General features: G+C 34.1%; 1 protein-coding gene across 2 annotated transcripts in view; it reads left to right on the top strand.

The window, feature by feature from the left end:
* The window catches only part of LOC148174334 (calcitonin gene-related peptide type 1 receptor-like), a 39269-nt gene that overhangs the window by 13140 nt on the left and 3806 nt on the right, over positions 1-22323 (top strand). The window contains exons 1-8 of one of the 2 annotated variants that reach the window (XM_088036089.1): positions 4820-4874; positions 6802-6871; positions 7256-7467; positions 7518-7609; positions 8294-8420; positions 13474-13694; positions 18720-18796; positions 21791-22005. In XM_088036089.1, coding sequence (XP_087892215.1) covers positions 6817-6871; positions 7256-7467; positions 7518-7609; positions 8294-8420; positions 13474-13694; positions 18720-18796; positions 21791-22005 — 999 coding nt within the window. In that variant the 5' untranslated portion in view covers positions 4820-4874; positions 6802-6816. Of the gene's footprint in view, positions 1-4819; positions 4875-6801; positions 6872-7255; positions 7468-7517; positions 7610-8293; positions 8421-13473; positions 13695-18719; positions 18797-21790; positions 22006-22323 lie in introns of those variants that run through there. The other variant, XM_088036090.1, reaches the window with a different exon arrangement.

Below are 22323 nucleotides of genomic sequence, written 5' to 3'. Positions count from 1 at the left end.
CTGTTTTAGTTTTTACCATGTAGAAATGTTAGAACTGGAAGCAAGTTATACTCAAAATTAAATTTTAATTGTTTAACAAAATTAGGCTTTTATTAAAGACCTATTAATGGGAAAAGTTTTCTATACTGCTGTCATCGAATATAACAATTAGCGTTTGACCAAAGAGAAGCGTAGCATTTTTCTAGAGCGGCAATGTGTGAAATGCAATTATAAAATACCTGAACATGTCAAAATTAATTTATTTATATAAGTATGTTCAAACAGTATATAAAGCAATATCTAAACAGTATATAAACAAGTATTCTCGCGAAAAGCTCATAGCGAAAGCTCGCTCACGGGCAGCCCACCGATTGGGCCGCTCGTTTCGCTAAATTTTTTTTGGTGCTTGAACTGTAATAACTATTTATTGTCCAATTTTTGTAACTGTTATGATTTAAGTCATCAGCAATTTTTTCATCATTGACGAGACAAAGTTGAAGATTAAAGTGCCAGCAGATTATTATTTTAAGGAAAAGTCTAATTAAAAATTCCAATCAGTGTTGATCTTGGTCTGTTCATTGAATGCTGTACCTAACTTCAGCCAAAGAACTCTCGTCTGTGTTTCAACTATGGCATTCAGTCCACCTAATCAAAATTTATGATTAAACCGCGCATAAATCAAGCCGAATCCTTCCAGTTCGTTTTAGCGACTCGGTCAAGAGTCTTCGCCCAAAAATACATCAATATGAATTTACTGACGTCACGCGAGGCACCGAAAAGCTTGATAGAAAATGATGTATCACCTCAGCGTAAACTTGGAAGCAAACATCCAAGAAATGATATTCTGTAAGGACAAAATAAGCAAATCGAATCAAAAGTACCGACATAACTGCAATTCATCATAATTCGTAGTTTCTCCCCGATCTAATTCTGCGAGGTCTTTAAGAAACATTGTGTGGAGCACGTGCACTCTCCTAATTCATTTCCTTTTGTTTAGATTCCGATAGACACGTTCTGAAATTGTGACGTGGATAAAGAAATCGACAAGTTAAGATGTGTGAAAGTCGACGCTGAACTGAAGTTACCCCAAAGGATCATAATTGAAACATGTTTTTCGGAAAATAACGGAAATGATATTATTGTCGGGTATTTGTGTAATTTGTCTTCGTGAAGGCATACAAAGCAGTTTTCTGAGAAGGATTTGGTGAAAATTATCCTGACAGTTTAATTTACCGCAAAGCAAGTCGCTGGGAATTCTACGATTACTCTGGACAAATTGCTTACTACATATTCTAAGGAGCCACACATTCCCAAATGGAATAACTGAAGTTTAGATTTTTTTCAACACCACTTTTAGTTAATTGAATTAAAATATGCAAAGTTAAATTAACATAGCCGGCACACGCAAAAACCATAAACCGGAATAATTGGTTTTTGTCGTTTTTCCTCGGACATTAAGTATACAAAAGCGATGTGATGACTAAAACACGGTCTAATTTTAGCAGTTTACCTTTTGAAGTGTAATTCGGGAGCCGGATTACAGAACTCAATTCAAGTTTTCGCGGTTTATCCAACCCGAGTTTAATAAACAACTCTCCATTCTATTAAAAATTAAAAATTGCCAAAAATACCTCAATGGATCTTGTCATCAAATTCCCACCTCCACCGGGGGCGAAAAAATTTCCAACATCGGACTTTCCAATAATTAAATTCCAGTCAAGTGTCACTCGAGTTTGTTAATTAATTACGGAAGTTGATATACTGTCTCAAATTTATGGAATAGTAGCCGTGCCTTTCCACGTGCGTAAATTGCACTTCACACTTTCTGAAGATCCGTAATCGCAGACTATTTACAGCCTGTGAAAATAAGAAACAAAGAATTTGCTACAAAGAGACACTGGACCAAATACGACTTTCGGAATTTAATTCTCCTTGTTGGACAAATAAAATGAAATAGGACCTGAACATGTGAATTTTGATTACAAAGAAAATTGATTGCGTCTGTTTTGCTGCTATGTAGAGTGACTTGACCACTTAAAAGCGAAAGTCCAACAGTTTTCGTAACTTTATCTGAACACACATTTCGTAATGATGAACGCAAACACCACTAGAAGTTTTGAAATAGGTTCTCAACTTTTCGTCCTAGATAGGATAATAATCCTGGATGTGCAACGGAATTGATCTAATTTCGTATAGTTGGTTAATTCGGTTTATGTTTGCATGATAACATTCCATTAAAATAAACATCACATCTATTCTGATTTGATCTTGTTACAGTTTTTTGGTTGTTTGACTGTAATTGTCTTTTTCTGTTATTTCATCTAAAGCGGTTTGGGTATAAATCGGGGGACTCATAATTTTACAAAATTGACGATGTAACGTTTGTTGTTCATCACGTTTAATTATAATTAGGTTTGGAATGGCCATTTGTGAAGTTATTAAAACAATAATAAATCTGTTTGCTCCAATTTATTAGGTAAAGTGGAATTAAATAACAGGAGCTGAATGGGATCAATTTTACATTATCAAGTTAAATTTGGAAGCAGTGTTCACTTCACTTTACTCGCTTACATTCTTTTTAAGGTTCACTTTAAATCGGATCACATTTAAAGATGAATCGATACTATTCTACTTCACAGTAACTTTATCTTGTCTTTTACAGTTTTATTATGACTCTACTTACTCGACACATATTATTTTGAATAAATCAGAGAATTTGAATAATCAAACATTTAGAGAGTCCAAAATTCCAGTGTTACAAACAATGGATACAAATTCGTGTTTGGCATTGGATTTATTTTTTTTTATTAGATCATGAATATAGATTAAGATGTAGCTAATACGTTTGTTTACATGTTGATTACATCCTAATAGTAAAGATACAGATAATTCATAATAACATAGTAACTGTTTCATCAATCCATAATATTCAATGTATTTACTTCTTCATTTCTTTAATTGTAATATGAGATATCCTGAAGAATGCCCTCCGAGTCGTTTTAAACATTTTTTTGATTTGTGTTGTGACAATTAAGCAAGAAAAAAGCACCATTTTATGAAATACAAGTTTGTATTAAAAATTAGAAATTTTTCAGTTGACATAATAAAATTGGTTGCCTCCACTACTTTGAAAAATTTTTATTTTTCTTAATTCTATAAGTATCTCAAAAATGACTCGTTTTTGTGATAAAAAAGCTACAAGATAATATTTTCGTTTTATGAATTTTAAACTTTCGGTAAAATTTGGAAATGTTATTTCTGAAATCATCGAATTACTGTTTCCATTAATTTCAAAAAATTCTATTTTTTTTATTTCTATAGATATCCGATAAATAACCTGTTTTTGTGTTGAAACAGTTCAAATCTACAAGAAAATAACGCCATTTTATAAAATTCATGTTTTTGAATTTTTTTCTTTTGAAATAATGAAATTCAAGTCCTAACTATTTTCAAAATTTTATATATTTTTTAACAATGTAGGTATCCGGAAAATGACTCAATTTTGTGTTAAAATAGTTAAAAGCTACAAAGTTTTATAAAAATTAAGCTTTCAAAGAAAGTATAAAATTTTATTTAGAAATATTAAAATTGGCGCCTCCACCAATTTCAAAAAAATCTTTTTTTTGTATTTCTGTAGATATCCAGAAAATAATCTGTTTTTGTGTTAAAACAGTTAAAATCTACAAGAAAATAGCACCATTTTAAAAAATTCATGTTTCTATTAAAAATTAGAATTTTTTCTTTTGAAATAATGGAACTCATGGCTCCACTATTTTCAAAATTTTATATTTTTCCTAATAATGTAGGTATTCGTAAAATAACTCGCTTTTGTGTTAAAATAGTTGAAACCTACAAGAAAATATTGTCGTTTTATGAAAGTAAAGATTCCAGTGAATGTTTGAAATTTAATTTTGAAATATTAGGATTGGCGCCTCCACCACTTTCAAATTTTTTTTTTTTAATAGATATCAAAAAAATGTCCCATTATTGTGTTAAAACAGTGAAAATTTACAAGAAAATAACTTTCCAACGACATCTAAAATTCTTAGCTAGGATTAAGAGTAATTTTCATAATATTTTAAAAAAACTGATCTCATTCCCAAAAAAAAAGCTACTTAAAATAACACAGTTTAGAAATCTTCTTAATAATCAAAAGTTCTTATTAGTTTGCTTATGGACCAAAAAAATTAGATGGCGAAGATCTTTGAAACGAATTGTTTAGAATTTTCTCGGAAACACAAATGGCAACTATTAAACACAAATACTCGCCAATCTGTTGGAAAGTTTGCACAAAATAGCAAAACTAACTCTTTCGAAAACTTCTATAGTTTGTTTGAAAACTTATTTAGTTACTTTTTCAATGATGTATTATAAAATTTCATAGCTTTGCACGTTGTTAAGCAAAAATAAAAAAACAAAACGGGTTTCGGACTTAGAAATGACTTTCCATTTTTCCAGTACAAATTTCGTCCAAAATTTGTTGACTAGCGTAATTAATAACGGCTCTTAACGATGCAAATAAAACCGTCTTGATCAATAACTGCTTGACTATGAATTCGGTCCTACAAGCTGAAAATGAGGCTGAAACTATTCTCTCACAATTTTCCCCTAAATTCTCTTATTCGAACTATGCAGCAGTAAGACGATAATCACAGTTCTTTTTGGACAGTTTCTTAATTTCAAAACCGCATTTTCCAAACTTACTTATAAACCGTTGGTCATTTCGGAGATGAAGGGTTTCTGGATAAATATGTGAAAACACAAAACAGATTAGTACCCCGTTGCCAACTTTATAAATAAATACCCTCTTCATCAAATGTACGCTCACACGGTAGTAGTTATTTAACATCACTCGCGGAACCAACACCGAAAATATCTTTCCAAGTTTACAGCAGGTACCTGTCCATATTGTTAGTTTTTCTGCTAATAATTTCCAAAACTGCATTCAGGAGAACATGTAAACAGAGTTAAAACGCTGCAGCAGGAACATTTCAAATTCTCTGCATCGTGTTTCAAATAATAACCTGCAATCACAGTGGAGTCTAGCCACAACTCGTGTTGACTTTATTTCGAGCAATTATAATTATATTTCCAAGGAAATGAATGGAATTAAAATGAAACGAATTTACTTAAAGCTCATTTCTTAATTGAATTTCTTGTGTGCAGTTGCAGAAATGTTTTTCTTGTTATAAGGAGGACTAGACGCGTCAACATAAAATAAAATGTGTGCAGACTGTCATAGCAGCGACCACTAATTTTTCCATTTCAGCGGTAATCAGTTCAGACATTTAGTTAAGCTCCAGAGCGCTGAAATTATTCACCGGTTATTTACACAACAAAACTCTGTTTTATGAAAAATTTTACTTTATAGTACAGGTAGTTAATTAGTGATTTATTTTAACCATCAGTCTTCATGACAAGCTTCAAAACTTTATTACTGTTTACACTACTGCAAATATTTATTCACAATGCCTGAAAATAATTTTTATGATCGCGCTTTGAACACAAATGCACCAAGTTTTGGCTAAACATATTCCTCTAGATTCTTTTGGTCAGAACTTGAAGACTTGACACTACAATAACAACATATACCAGATTAAATATTTTCAAGTAAGTTGAAGATAAAAATTTTGGGTTTACTTTAAGTATGATTTATTTATGTCTTCTCCGGTAAAGATAACACCTTTTAATTAAGAAAATATTTACGCTTCAAGTTCATTGGTTACTCGCAGAAAGACAAACCGCGAAGAGGGTATTTTTGATGTAGGTTTTACCTAAAATATAAACTTTAAACAAATTAGTTATTATGTAAACACTTCTAAAGTGCTGATAGTTGCGTTAACACGAATTTTTAAATACTATAATATAATAACACACTGAGGCCATTTTTTATTAGGATCAAGATCGCCAAAGAACGAGTAAACATTTGTTACAATCTGAGATTTCGCACTGTTAAATTGAAACAAAACGGAACATCCAAACTCCAACAATAAGCCTTTGGCACCCGTTTGCGAATATATCTCACTTCACAGGTGTTATCGGAAACAACTAAACTAGATTTTATGTGTTTCAATTACAACTGGATTTAACGTTCAGTTTTCAAATGATTATCGACCGATTGCGAGAAATTCGAGACTTTTTAAATCTATCTTTTATTGTTTCAGGACGTGAATGCAAAATTTCCAGCAAAAAATGTTTGTTAGCTTCTGAAGTCCATTGTTCAAATGTCCATGATAGCTGTTATAACACTGAACAAATCTCCATGTGGCTAATATACAAAAACATTCTCGTAAAATCTGTCCGCTGTGGAAAACAGATAAGTGAATCCTGTGAAGGGTGAAATCAGTTATCTGTAACAATGAGAGTGTCGCGGCGTTACAATTTATTTCTAGAAGAATCCGCATGCAATTTTGTAAGGAGGTGGAAACTTCTTGGCAGCCTTAAAGTTGTCTTATTATATTTTTGGTTCTTCTGAGAATGATCGGCTATTTTATGCACCACTGCAAAATTTGTAACGTCAAATTACCACCTAAATCCCAATCACTTCTGCCTTTGCCAGATAGCGGACGTTTGGTCAGTGATTGACAATTCTTTCAAACCAATTTGTCCTCAAGGCGATTGGTTTCAGGATCTTCTATCCCGAACCATTTAGTGCCAGGACAACTCGATCTCGGACAATTACAATATTAGGAACGTGTACCTATCTACTCTTTATATTTAATTATCAGATATTTGTTGATATCCTGGAGTGATCCTTCGGGAATACAAATGAATGGAAAATCGTTACGAAAACTTACTAAAATCCCTGTTCTTTTGTTTCAGGATTTCTGACCAACAATGGATATAATATTAAATGCTACTAATTGTGATGAGGAAAAGGATCCGAGACCTGGTGAGCCATGTTTACTCTAGCTAATGGTGTTTATAAGCTAGGTTCGATACGGGATGCGGAAATTTGAAACCGAATTCTTCGTGACGTTTGAGCAAATAAAAAATCAATATTTTCCGAAAAAACCTTTAATTTCATTACGCGGAGTAATCTAATTCGTCGCGAAAGATGAAGAAAAACTCGAGCTTTTGTACAGGCAAACTGGATGTTTTTTCTGCGAATTTAAGGCTGAAAGGTGGCAATTTTCGGTGAAGCGAGTTGTAATTAAGTGAGAAAAGTTTATGTATACATTTAATTAATTTATCTATTCATACGTCACGGGTTTAAAACCTGCTCACCTAATTGATAAAAGGACGGCTTGTTTGGTAAACATATTAAAAATTTCAGGATATTGTCCGGTAATTTTCGACGAAGAACTCTGCTGGCCTGAAACTCTTGCCGGAACTACAGCTAATCAATCATGTCCAAAAAGGATGGGATTCGACTCCAGGCGACTGGCATTTAAAGTGTGTACGGAAAATGGAACGTGGTTTAAACACCCGGAATCTGGAAAAGTCTGGACCAATTACACCACGTGTGTGGATCACGACGACTTAGCTGTAAGGCGCGAGAAACAGGTTTTCAATTAATAATTGCTGTAAATTTTCAGTTTAGAACACACATAAATCATCTCTTTGTTATTGGATATTCTATATCGCTAGCAGCCCTAGTTATATCGCTTGTCATATTTTTCACTTTCCGGTAAGTTAAAACCCATCAATGAGTTTAAATTGACATTTATGTAAAGCTATTTTGTGGACAAATTCGGAGCGATGTTCAATAGATTGCTGAGCATCAGCAAACAACATGGGAATTTGGATTTTATTTTTTCCGGCTCTGACGAGTCTCCGGCTAAAATAAGTTTAATAGCCATTTCTGTTTTAGACCATTCTTTATCTGTTTGAATTGTTAAATAAATTGGGAAAGTTTTAACAATGCCGTGTTATTATTTCGGCCGAAAACTTGTGTGTTCCACGAGCCTTATTCGACAGTTTTTTCGCCGATCCTAGACAGTAATTGGTCAACCCTGAGAATTCTAATTTAACCAAAGTAGTCTGTCTACCAAACGAAAAGTCACAACCGTTGCTTTAATTGCGATAGATACTTCTCGTAAACCCTCCTCCTCCTTTGAGGACTTTCCCTTAATCCTGAGGACTTGCAAAGTTCCACAGGCGTAAACAGTTTGATAAACATTCCTCGTTTTGTTCTTCCAAGGTTACAACATAATCCCAGTATTGCAAGTACACTAAATTTCCGAATTAATTAAAATCTATCATTTTAGCGGTTCAAGAAAGGTCAAAGCTTGGTCAAAACGAACGGAAAAACTCGAAGCAAATAAGAACAAATCGGTTGTTTAACGACTGAAATAAATCTTAATGTTTTCAGGACGCTTAAATGTACAAGGATTCGTATCCACATCCAGCTGTTTATATCGTTCGCCCTCAACAACCTCATGTGGATAATTTGGTACAAAGAAGTTGTCCCCAATATACATGTCACTATTCATAATGAGGTAGGTGGTAATTACGTTATAACCTGAAGACTTGTAATGTATAAAGCGTAATATTCATGATTCATGAAGTGGCTGCAAAGAGACGTGCACACTTCCTGCTTGAGAATTTCGCTCCAAGCAACTAGAATGGCTATTTACGTCCCGAGAAGTGCATAGCTGAATAAGAAACAGCAGAATAGCATAACAAATATTTTAAAAGGTTCTGTCATAGTACTTCTGCAAGTTACACAAAGCGTCAACGCAGTTGGGAAAGTTTGACTTCAACGGTTTTGAAGCGCATTCAAATAAGTTTACTGCAGACACTTGTACCGAGTGTACGTTTTAAAATTTGTTATGCAAAGAAGTGTTAAAGTTTATGGCGGTACCATCAGAGCACGCCTAAAAAAATTTACTTTTGCAGTTAGCCTGGAGAGAGTAAATTTAATACGAACGCAAACTTTTCAAAAAATATTTTTTATAATCGAACACAAACGGTGCGCGTCTCGTCGACGTTACCTTATTTTGACTTGTTGGTAATACTGAATAAAGTAAATAAAATAAGAAAATAAGTAAACCGAAATGATATCTTGGCACACAAATATAAGAGGGTCGTCAACCTTGCGGCAGTTCATAGTGTCGAGGCTCAAATAAAAAGTTACGACAATTCCGCCCTTACGTAAATATTTGGTCAAAGTGCCACTTTGCAATAAATAAAATGAAATTTAATTTCGTACCCTACTTTTATTAATTATTCGGATCCTAATAAAGAGGATAGTTTCTGGAATTTATTACTTGAGAAAGTTTAATACGTTACTGCATCTGAATTTGTAAGCAAAATCAATTTTCAATGGCTTTAGAGCTGCACTTAAATTGGCGCAATTAAAAAATCGCACTTCAATAACTGCAATTTTGTGAGCATTCAAATAGAAATTTTTTCAGAATCTTTGGAAGTTCATAATTAATTTTTTTTCCACATTTTTTGTCTTGTAACTTTTAAATTACAAGAGATAATAACGTGTTTAACATCGCGTTAGAAAGTAGAGATTTCACACTTTATTATGACATATTACATTAAAAAATCAAACTATCAATTTAGGAATTCTGTGCAAAAAAGTACGAAAAAGGTTTTAAAAACAGTTTATTTTTTTAAAGTTTTATCAGTTTTTCTCAAATATCTTGGCAAAAACTAGCTCTTCCGGCGACTTGTATAGTTTGTTGAGAAGCTTGTTTAATTACCTTTCCAACGATATAAGATAGAATCTCAAAATGTTGCAATTTTTTAAGCAAAACTGATAAAACCAAAAATGTGTTATTTTTGTTACAAGTACTTAAAATACAGATTTTGCGAACTGAACGTTGCTGTTTACAGACGATGCATAGGCGAGTCTGTTACAAACAACATTTTGTAGTTAAAACATCCAAAAACATAATGTTTTTTTTTGGTGTCAGGACAACTTTTTAATATTAACTCCGGAAAATAGCTATTTTTGGCAGCGTCTACTAAAATTTTTTTTTACAAATATCTGATGGAACAAAGAGGCTTTGAATTCAGAACCAAAAGTCAATTCGACTGGTGTAATTTATAATTTTACACCAAACTCATCAATATTAGAGCAACAAATCGAATTTCGGTTGAGTAATTTAAGCAGTTCGAGCGCTCTAAAAATTAACGAGTTTTTTATAAGAAAAAGACCGAGGGACGATGAATATTGTCACGTTGGCCGAAAAATTAAAAGTCTCGCTTGTAACAATAACAATTTTATTGTGCACTATGAACACTCTCGTACTTCACAATTATTCACTTTACAGGACTTCCAAATACTAGACTATCTCTTCACTTTTCCAATCCTATCACTACTCCCCTATATACAGATATTCCCCTACTACTAGCCTAATGCTGGAGCGCTGCGAGAATATTCGGGAGTTCCGCGTATGAATAAGAATTATTCCACGAACCGCTCGCTCTAGAGCAGAACGGAACGTTCCAGCGCTGGCGCTCGAAGCTTCCAGAATCTTCTCGTAACACTGCCCCCCTCTTAATTCTGATCGTCCCGATCAGACCAAACACCTGATTCTCCGTGATATTTACAAAGTCTATTTAGATGAACCACTTTCATCTTTGAACGGGCGCTGCGTTGGATCCGATACACCACGTCGTTGATCCTCTTGATCACCTTATACGGACCCTCCCATGTAGATGTCAACTTCGGAGATAGACCCTTCTGCCGTTGGAAGTTAAATAACCACACCAACTCTCCCTCGTTGAATCCTTCACGATTAGCCGTCACATTATACCTGGGCCGCATTCTGTTGTCAGCTAACTTCATCCTCTGTCGCATATGATGATGTGTTCCCAAGAGGGTCTCACCATTCGTCTTCGGAAAAGGCCCGGGCACATTCGTGGCAATTCTCTCAATCGGAACTCTCATGTTGTAGAACGGCATACCACCTTCCGTTCGCGTTCGAGGTCTTTCACTTGCCCCACAACCCGTACATCTCCTGCACCATCGTTCAACATCTTCACGACAGCCAATCCAGTAATACCGTTCTCGAATCTTGCTCAACGTTTTGTTCACTCCGAAATGAGCGCCTGATGTCCCGTCATGGGCCTCTCTGAGGACTCGGGAAACTCTACTCCTGGGTACTAGTAACTGCGAGGTTATCTTCTTCCCATCTGCGCTTTCCCATGCCCTTTTCAGCACTCCATTTTCTACTAGGAGGGAGTCCCATTGCGCCCACAACGCTTTCAACTCTGGACTTCTTTTCGAGATATCTTTCCAACACGGCCTTCCGTTACCCGCTTCCTTCCACTCCAGCAGTGGCCCAATCTGTTGGTCTGCTTGTTGATCCCTTCGAAGGTTCCCAGCAGTCCAATAATCATCACAGCCCATGACTATCCTGTTTACTCGTATTGGTCCTTCGAACTTCGAGTATTGCTTGCAGTCATTGGAAAGTCTACGAGAGAGTGCGTCATCATTATTGCGTTGCCTTCTCGTCGGTTTCGACTTGTTGACGGACTTCACGGTTTTCTTTGATGTCTGCGAGGCGTTCTGGCCGTTCCCGAAAACAACCCTGCAGTCACGTTCAAAATGACCTGATTTGCCCCAACGAGAGCAGGTCTGGCTAGTTCGTTGTTCCTGAGACTTCAGTAATTTCCTGAGCTCCTTGAGGATGTCATTCAGGTCCGTATTTGTGGTTGTGGCCGTAGACGTTGTCTCTTCTTTATCAACGGCTCGGATTTGTTGGCAGTCGGGAACATTCACAGAATACTTCAAAACGGCCTCCATCTCCAACGCGCACACCAAAGCTTCTTTTGCGGTGTTGTATCTGCCAACACGCACGATCCTCTGTAACTCCGGATCCCGAATACCTTGCAGGAACGTATCCATGGTCATTCGTTCGACAAAATTTTCCGGCGCCGAAGGATAGGCCAGCAAAATAAGTCGTTTAACACTTGCCGCAAATTCCTGCAGCGATTCTCCAACCCTCTGCCGACGAGTCTTGAGCTCCCAGGCATATACTCGCTGAAGGTGTTGGTCCCCAAATCTATCTTCCAACGTCGCCACCAATTGGTCGTAGCGCTCCCTGTCTCGACCAGGAATGGTCTTTAACAAGTCGAGAGCTGCACCTCTCAATGAAACTATCAAGAATGACGATTTTTCTTCTTCCGACCATCCGTTGTGTTTAGCTGCAACTTCAAATTGCAGTTTATAGCTGTCGAATGAAGTTGACCCATCGTAAGTCGGAGGTTTCATTTCTTTCATTGTGGTCAGGCCTGTCCTATTTGGAGCTTGACGTCTTAAGCGCAGTAACTCGTCTTCCACCTGCTGTTTAAATCGCTCCAGATCTTTGACATGTACTTGCACTTCGTCTTTGACGCTTTGCAGTTCTTCTTTAACGCCTCCTATGCACTCTTCTACTTCCTCTCTGACGCCTAGTAGTTCCTCCTTAACGCCTCCTAGGCACTCTTCTACCTCTTTTTGAATTTCATCGACCTTAACCATAATGGTTACGTTCATGTTTTGTTCCATGTCTTTAAGCTGATTCAGGATTGCTGCATTCTCTGTTTGCCTTCTTTCTTCTTCCTCTAATTTTTCTTTTTGTCTCCTTTCTTCTTCCTCTAATTTTTCTTTTTGTCTTCTTTCTTCTTCCTCTAATTTTTCTTTTTGTCTTCTTTCTTCTTCTTTTTGTCTTCTTTCTTCTTCTTTTTGTCTTCTCTCTTCTGCTTCATGTTTTTCATTTTGTCTTCGTTCTTCTTCTTCCAGTTTTTCTCTTTGTCTTTTTTCTTCTAAATTCGTAATCAACTTTTGTTGGGTGTCCATTTTCGCCATCATCGAAGCCATCAATTCTTGCAGCGCCTCCATTTCTGCGGCTTGCTGTCTGGTTTGAACAGGCATAAAAATTGTCCACAATCAGGTAACAATGTCACAGTCCGGTAATGTCACGAATTTTCCGATCGAAAATTCCAGAATTTTCTCGATCACAAGACTGGGCGGGATCCCACTATCTGACACCAGTTGTCACGTTGGCCGAAAAATCAAAAGTCTCGCTTGTAACAATAACAATTTTATTGTGCACTATGAACACTCTCGTACTTCACAATTATTCACTTTACAGGACTTCCAAATACTAGACTATCTCTTCACTTTTCCAATCCTATCACTACTCCCCTATATACAGATATTCCCCTACTACTAGCCTAATGCTGGAGCGCTGCGAGAATATTCGGGAGTTCCGCGTATGAATAAGAATTATTCCACGAACCGCTCGCTCTAGAGCAGAACGGAACGTTCCAGCGCTGGCGCTCGAAGCTTCCAGAATCTTCTCGTAACAATATAAAATTTTTCCAGACAAATATAATTTTCTATTGGATTACGTTTATTTTTATTTGTACCCTCTTGTTCATTTTATCTACGTAGTTTGTGCAGAGTTATCATAACAACATTATGAGCTTATTTATTTATAAAAGAATTTTGAATATTCCCGAGTAAGAGTGCACATACTAATGCGGTAAAATGCTAATTTTAAGTTACATTAAGAGAACTTTGTCCTAATTAGCACTACGATTTTTCAGCTTTGGTGTCAAGCCCTTCACATCGTTGTACATTATCTAATGTTAGCTAATTACATGTGGATGTTCTGCGAGGGTCTCCATCTCCATCTTGCCCTAGTAGTCGTCTTTGTACGAGACGAAGTCACAATGAAATGGTTCTTCGTTCTAGGATGGGGTGTTCCTTTGATCATCGTTACCATTTATAGCGTCGTTAGGATATGTATATTACAAGATAACTACATGTGAGTGTTAAATTTAATAGTTATTTTATTTTACAATGCTATAAACGGTTCGCTTCCTTTATGGATTTTAGCTTCTTTAAAAAGAAAGTTTTTACAAACGAACGTTTTGTTTGACTCTTCTTTAACTCAAAGAAAATGAGTGAAAGTTTTAGGGAAGTAATTACGAAAAAGAACCAAACAGAAGGTTGATTTAAAATTTCCGGGCCCACATGTTCAAGTTCCGGAATACTTCGTTTAACTAAAAATAGAAAATGATTTTACCCGACTTCTTTCATCATAATAGTTATGAATTTTCCGCTTTTCACTTGTAATAAAAATTATAAACGGCTTTCATAACTCTTGTTTCCATGAAATGACAACTCAGAGTTCAAGCCAACAAACCGGAAAACTCCTCGTTTTAAAAGTACATATGGGGCTCAATATAGCACGAGTTACGGGCAAAGCTCTGTTCAAATAACTTAATAATTCGCTACATTAAATCGATATTGCAATATACCTTATATCATGGTTCTTTATCGGTTTGTTTGTAAAACTCGTCGTTTTATTCAGATTGGAGAAAAACGACGCTCTGAAGAATCTAGCGCAAGTAAATCGAAAACAGCTCTCTTAGCGAGTAGCGACTCTTTCGGTACTTTACTTGGAGGAAGTTAAACGAAATCGTTAACAACGTTTCCATTGCAGCTAAAACCGAATCATTGCTGGATAATATTCGTCTCTAATACCACACTAAATGCAATTTAACAGTTATTCCAGTGAGAGATCCGTGGTTGTAACCGACAGACGTCTGAGAAGAACTTCGTAATCTCGTTTAATTCAAGATGTAATGGAATCCCATTTTCGGAGGAAAATGCGCTTCCAATTCGCATTGTGTTTTTAAATCGACAAAGTGCATTGTGTTTACAACTGTTTACGTTCTTCTGTAGCTTACAATGAAAATTAGCAATTATAATAGTCTTTGATTTATGAGAAGGAATTTTAAAGATTAATTAGAATGTCACACGGTAATAATACGGAAATCCAGACAACAATTTGTTACATTGTTTTAATGATCCATTAATACTGGCGATCCGGTTGTAATTCTGACAGGTATTGATTACTGATACACTTTCTTTGGACGAAAGCACATCATTGAACCTCCATTTATTAAAAATTCTTTGTCAATGGCAGAGGATATAATTCAAGTGGATCAGAAAATTATCTGACAGGCCTTATAAATGATTAGTTTTGCAGTTCCGAATAGAGGAAAAAGAAAATTTTAAACTTCCTAATGTATGACACGTTTATCTTTTGCTGCACACTATAGAAGTTTTATGAGAGGTTTAAGAGGTCGTAAATATTTTTTGTAATGAGCTAATTTTTACCGCAAGTTTTCTTTACTTGATATTACAGCACAAGTTTGGCAAAGTTTGCTTATATTTGTATGGTTCTAATCTCCCACACTATATTAACTTTTCGAGTAATTTCCACCACTCCATTCATTGTGAAGCGGTAATATGTAATGAAAACAAGATTGCTTGTTAGTCTCGTCTTGCAGGTAGCCGAAAATTCGCCCAAAACTTTGCTGCAATATACTGAGTCTACATAGTCGGCTTTTGTATAACACAAATATTGACAAACTCTAATTGATATTAGATAGCATTAAAAATTCACGAGGATATTCGCCAAAAAGGTTTGAGAAAACAATGATTTCAGCTGGCGCGAATTCCCAGAAGGTATTTCTAAAATTACCCATATCTGTTCAGTCAAATTACAATTACAATTATTACAATATAATACATTTTGCAAAATTGATATCGGTAACGTGACCTTTTATCTCTTTTTTCTTATTATTGATTTATAGACTCCGTGTAACTGAATTTTAAAAACGTTGCTTTGGTAAATTTATATGCGTCAAGCGTTTGATCAATTTGGACTAAAATATGTGACAGTAAAGTGGAATAACATACTTCCGCTTTCGTTGAGCTGCAGATGGATCTCTTGACGGAAAAAGTTACTTTAGATATAAAAACAATAATCGATTATATCGTACTGATTGACACTCGAAATTCAAAGATTACAGGTCCAGGTATTCTAAAAATAATTTGTACTTAACCAAATATAAAGAATATAGAAAATATAGTAGACGTAAGTACACCTTATAATGAAAAAAATTTAAGTAGAATTGATTATAAAAATTTGATGATCAAGAAAAAGAAGCAAGAATAAAAGGAGTGACGAAACTAATTAAAACGTCAAAATTTGAAATATTCGCAAAAGAAAAATAAAAAAATGTTTCTCCTATTAAAAAAATTATCCAAACCTAATTGTCTAATTACAAAATTGTTAAAAAAAAGACGAAGTCATAAAGTTTGGCCAGATTTCTACTTTTAACATACATTATTATTATTTATTAATCGCAAATACCAAAGCAAAATAGAGAATGTGATTGAAATCGGAGTAAACCGAAACAAGTATTCATATATTGGCCGGCATTATCTTCATCAAAGTAGTTTTTACGACAAAAAACGCACCCAAACAAACAACTCAATGGTAACTTATTTTATTCTGTTCATAGGATAGTAAAAACAATTACAAAACTCCAAGACAAAAGAACCAAATTTAGTCGTTTGAATTTTGGTGACGACCAAAAATTCTAGTTTTTCAGCATGCTTTACTTCTTTACTTAATTTCTTTGTGTGAAAACAATATTACATATTTTCATTAATTTTTCATAAAAATCACTCCTATGTAAAATTAAATGTAGAAAAATTGAATTAAATTTTTTTTAGACCGCAGATCTAAATTTTAGAGCTCTAAATTTAAGAAATAATTTCAATCAATGTTCGCACGACATAAAATATTTGTAATTACTGTAATTAGAAAAATTGTAACTTTAACGTTTAGAAAAATTTATACAAAAGTCACAAATCTACACTTGCGACAGTTCACTAAACTTTGGCAAAACGACTCATTTGTTGCAATTCTCTAGAAAGATAACAAGGAAGCTAAGGATCTCCAACTTCTCCTGGCTCTGTTGAAGAACCTGTAATTTTTATTAAGTACTTTATCTTCTATTAAAGTTTCACTTTTTTACGACAGTGTGGCTGAATGTTCAGTAATGTACAAGTTAAAGAGAAAATCCACTGAAATTTTACCCGAAAAGCCCAAAAAAATTCGTTGACAATATTTTAGAAAGACAAATAAATTATGATTGCAAAAGACGTGTCCTTCCAAGTCTAAAAGAATAAAGCTCCGGAATATTCTTTGTTTAACCAGAATTATGATTAACTGTGGCGTTTTGTTTGCTCTTCCTCGAATATTTTTTTAGAAATTCCAATTATAAAACTGTGTACTGTCACAATGATTTTTGTTTTAAATTAAGCACATTAAATAAATGAATAACTGCAAATAGGCTTAACTGATGTGTTTACTTTATTTTGCTTGTTCCATTTACAGGGCTCCAAATTCCAAAACACAAAAATAGAATGAAATTAAGCCAATTTTCAATTGTATTATTATTTTTATTGCCCCATTTCTTTACAATTATGAACACCGTTTGATATCTCATCAATGGTGATTGATTACTCATTGCCACCTCTCATAAATTTTAATTTGTTCTCTTGAATTGTAACCCACTTTTGCGCCATCAGTGCGAAAAAGCTGCAGTAGTGCCGCAAAAAACATCTTAAAGCACTGGTTTGTGAGTTGGTACTCCTGTCATTGCGTTCGAGCCGTAAATTTCGACTTACAGTTGCTCGAACGTCAATAACTATTAAATATTATTAATAATTCGTTTTTATAAGTCTGACAAAGGTATTTTCTGAGCCGACAAAAGTCGATTTTCATGTGAAACTTTTAACTTCAATCAAAATTGAGAAGAAGTGTATGTATATACATCTGAAATTGTTAGAAAAAATCTTAAAGATCGTGTAAAGTTGGGCTTAAACTAAACCATTATAAAACATAAAATCTTCAAAGAGAAGTCTAGAGTTTTGCTTCAAATATCAGACACATATAACTAATTGAAGTAACAGACACAAAGCATGCCTCAATTATGTTATTTTCTGTTGATTTCATAGTTTAAACTTTAGCGAGCTTGTAGAAACAAAGCCGAAGCAAAAGGTTTATAATTTGTTGATTCATGGCTAAATAAATATGAGTAATACTATTTTAGGAGTATTTAAATCATATTTATGCTCAAACGAAAATTTATTCATTGGAGTAAGAATTATCATAATAAAGTAAATAAATTTTTAGTAATAGGTAGATGAAACCTCTATAAATATGTCGGTGGGATATTTCCCCTGGGAATTTTCAATTTCTGGATAAATTAGCGCACAGCGTTTAATCTAGATATGCCTACGATTAGACTTTATTAGATCCATAAATGTAACTTGAGAGCAGTTTGTTCTCGACGTAGACAAATAGTTGACGTCACAAAATTAAACCGATACTTATTTAGATTAGAACCCAAATGTACATGCAGTAATTATTATTGAATGACAAAGAAAGAGCCGTTATCTGCAAAGGACGCAATTAAAGATTTGCATAACGACTGTTAGAAACTCCATTACACCTACATAGACTTACAAGAATAATCTCCGGGTACTGAGAGCGTCTATACAAAAAACAAAACAGTTATTAAACCATTAAAATTATGCAAATTCCGTTGTTGCATGACTGTGACACAAACACAAACATATAAGTACAACATATTTCTCTGTTGCAAATTAAATACGATTCAATTTATGGAGCTATGTTTGTGTTGTCGTAAATTATGTACTAGATTTACGGCCAAAACGTAAAATTTTAATTTTAATAGCAAATTTAATGAGCTATCGAGAGGGATAGATTGCAACACGATAGAATTATCACTTCGGAAAATGTATTCATTTATACGTGTGAAAAGCCACAACTTGAAACTGAGGGAAAACTGATGTGCATTTTGTTAATTACCGCCTGGAACTGCATTCAGATACTCCAAGTACTTCAGTTAACACAACTTTATCTTTATTTAATTCGTTCTTACTTTTGTTCTATTTTCAGGTGTTGGATGTCTGATAGTTATTACAGTTCGTGGATTCTCACCGCTCCGGTCTGCATTTCACTGCTCGTTTCACTTAGTAAGTAACTTTTAAAATCAATAAATGTTGAAAATACTGCTTGAACTAACAAACAACTTTAGAAATGTGTACAAAGACGGCCAGTTCTTGTAGTACAACTTCTTTTATTTTCCATAACTTTGTCTTGTAAAACTAATCTCAGTTTTAGTGTAACATTTGTTCGCTCAATTAACCGAGAATAGAAATCTACTCGTGAGCCGTAAATTGTCTCTTTAATTCACCGAAGATGTTAAGCTTATTAAACGAAGATCCTCGACGCTTAGATGTCTCTAAAACTTTCACACACCGATTAAACACATTTCTGCCTTATACGCTCGCTCTTTAAATAGGTCCACAGTCGCTCCTAAATCTGAAAATATGACAGAAATATTTATTCCTGTCACGACATGGGGGCTTTGCCCGGTTTACCCAAATTAAACTTTTGGAGATGATCTTGTTGAGACTCATTAATTATGCAAAATCGTTTAAGATCACACAAAATTTCCGGTAGAGAACATAAATCGATAAATTAGAGCATCACGTGACGTCATATTTATGTGGGAGGTATTGAATATCTACGAATCTTGCGTGTTTGCTTGTTTATGGGGGTGTTTGGCGTATTTTGAAATAGATTTCGTTTTTGAAAGAATTTCAAGAGACGTTTTTAAATGCTAATCGCTCGCCCGGCGCCTCCACCAATCTTGAAGTTTGTTACGCCATGGTGGAAAGTATGGAACCACTTTGTTGATAAGGCGGGTTTTGTCGGCATATAAATTTAAAGATGACGGGAGTTTTAGTTAGATAAATTATTGTTTACTCGTCTAAAAACGCGATGATTTAAGAAAGAGGCTCGTTTTCTAAGAAAAATCTGAAATTATAATGTTTCATTCCAAATAAAAACGCTTGAAAATATCACGCACCCTTAAATTAATTTGATTTTTCAATTTTTAATTGTTATCTACCGTTTTAAAGCATTTATTCCATCATGAGTCCACTTATTAATGATAACTGTGTCATTACTCTCGAATGCACTGCTGTTGATTTAGGTATCTCCCTCATCAACAATTTTAATTACGCTGCTTACATTAAAGTTTCTTTATGAAAAATACTTGTTTGCTGAGCGGGGTGCGTTGAAATGTTGCATGATTTTTTTAATTAAAAATTTGTGCTCACTTGGGAATTATTGATAATGAATTTAATTAAAAAACATTAAACTAAATTGAATTAAATTTATTTTTATGCAATTTAAATGATTCTCTGATGTGCCTCTTTGGGTTAAATTAATAGCACTTGAATTAGGGAAAGGTGAATCAAAAAATGTTAATTTTAAAAGAGGAGTTTGTCAATCTACACACGTGGATATTTATTATTTTTGTTTAAATATGACAAACAAAATTATGTAGTTTAATTAATTTTATTGCAAATATTAAACAAAACATAAATGGAAACATTTATGGATGAATAAATTAATAGGCGACGTCCTCTGGAAATTTATAGTTCGTCATTGATTTACTTTATGTATTTACTATTTCGGCGAACACGATCCTGGTTTTTGAATAATTTGCAATTTTTGAAAAATCGAAAATAAAGTGTTAGAATAATCAGTTTTCAAACTCCAGAATGTTGAAATTTGGTAGAGTTAATAAGTGAGTTACGAGTGACATTCTAACCAAATTTCGTCGCTGGGACACAAACACAACCAAAAATAAAAAAAAAATTAATAGAATTTAAAAAATAAAAATTTCTAAAATCTGGATCTGTTGCTCCAGAATTTTGAAATTTTATGCAGTTGATTAAATGAGTTAAAAGTAGCAATCTCTTCAAATTTCGTCAGTGTGGCACTGACACAAGCAAAGATACAAATATTTTGATAGGATTTTTAAACTTTTGGGTTCGTCCTAAAATTTAAGTAGTTTGCTTTAGAATGCTGAAAATTTGGTAGAGTTAAGAGTGGCAACCTCACCAAATTTTATTGTTATTGTGCTAATGCAACTAAAGATACAATTATTTAGATAAAATTTTAAAACTTTTGGGTTCAACCTAAAAATAAAAATTCCTAAAATTTGAATCTGTTGCTCTAGAAACCCGCAATTTGGTATAGTTTATAAATGTGTTAAGAATAGCAACCTCTTAAAATTTCGTTCGTTCAAAAAAATAAAAAATTCTAAAATCTGAATCTGTTGCTCCAGAATTTTAGAATTTAATACAGTAAACAAATGAGTCAAGAGTAGTAATCTCTCCAAATTTCATTGGTGTGGCGCTAACACAACTAAAGATCCAAAGAATTTAATACAATTTTGTAACTTTTGGATTCGTCTTAAAAATAAAAATTTCTAAAATCTGAATTTGTTGCTCCAGAATTAAAATTTAATTTAGTTTTAATAAATGAGAAATTCAAAATGTATAATATATAGTGTTCCATTTAAGAATAGTTAGTTTTTTCATTTTATATTTGCGTTAAAGTGAATCTAATCATTGTGGTGATACACTGTGTGCCTCACTAATAAAGCAAAATTTCCTGTTCTTTTGAAAATTTAAGCGTGGTTGGCTGCAAAAATAGTTTTTTGAAATACAATTTAAAATTTGCTTTAATTTTTTGCACTCACTCAGAAAAATATTAGGTAGACCCTGCAAATTAAAACGCGGCATTATCGGTTACCCTGAACTCCACTGGGAAATTTGATTTCCCCGATTTAACGTAAAGGAAAGTTTAATTAAACCCAGGGTCACCACCCTTCGAAGAAAAGCAAAATTTACATATACTTATCTTACTCCAATGCTTTTTTTCCATTTGAACCAAATATATACGCCATTTGTGTGGTCGTTAAAAAATCCTTTGATGTCGAACTTTCAAAGACATTTACCACACAATCTAAAATTCCATTGTAGTCTCATATCACTCTCACGATTAAAATTCATTACATCCGCCAGTTCTTTGCAGGAACCACTCATCTTTGTTACCATCACTTCTTATTATAATAACAGTTTGTTTCAAAAATACATTAAATATTTCAGTATTCCTGATCAACGTTCTACGGGTAATCCTGACTATAATGCATCCGAATTCAGCAAATCCAGCCCCTATGGGAATTCGACGAGCCGCTCGTGCCGCGCTGATTCTCATTCCATTATTTGGTCTTCAGCATATTCTAATACCCTTTAGGCCGGATATGTATGACCCCTATGAGCATTTGTACCAGTACGTCACTGTAGTCATCGTCACTTTACAGGTAAGTGTTTGTTATTGAAGTTTCGTTCTCTTAAAAGTTACTTTAAAGTTCAAGCTTCAAGAAACAGTTAATTATAAAGTGCAGCTTTAAAAACTTTTGACTCAAAGTGTTATAATTACATTGTGTGCAATTTACACCACAAAAAGTAGCTTAGCGGAGGTCTAATTAGATTATTGGAGGAGATTTCAGTGTCGTTAAGACGAGGGTTCTTAGAAGTTTGCAAGATACTTTCTTTAAGAGCAAACTTTTTAAATGTGATCTGTAATCCTGGTTGTTTATTGCTGTTATCAGGTCGTATATATTCTTGGATGTTAAAAA

This window comes from Gnatocerus cornutus, chromosome 5 (assembly GCF_029298725.1).
Source record: "Gnatocerus cornutus isolate USDA-ARS CGAHR chromosome 5, icGnaCorn1.1, whole genome shotgun sequence".
NCBI lineage: Eukaryota > Metazoa > Arthropoda > Insecta > Coleoptera > Tenebrionidae > Gnatocerus > Gnatocerus cornutus.
The sequence above is the reverse complement of the archived record's forward strand: the minus strand, read 5'-3'. Positions and strand labels throughout refer to the sequence as shown.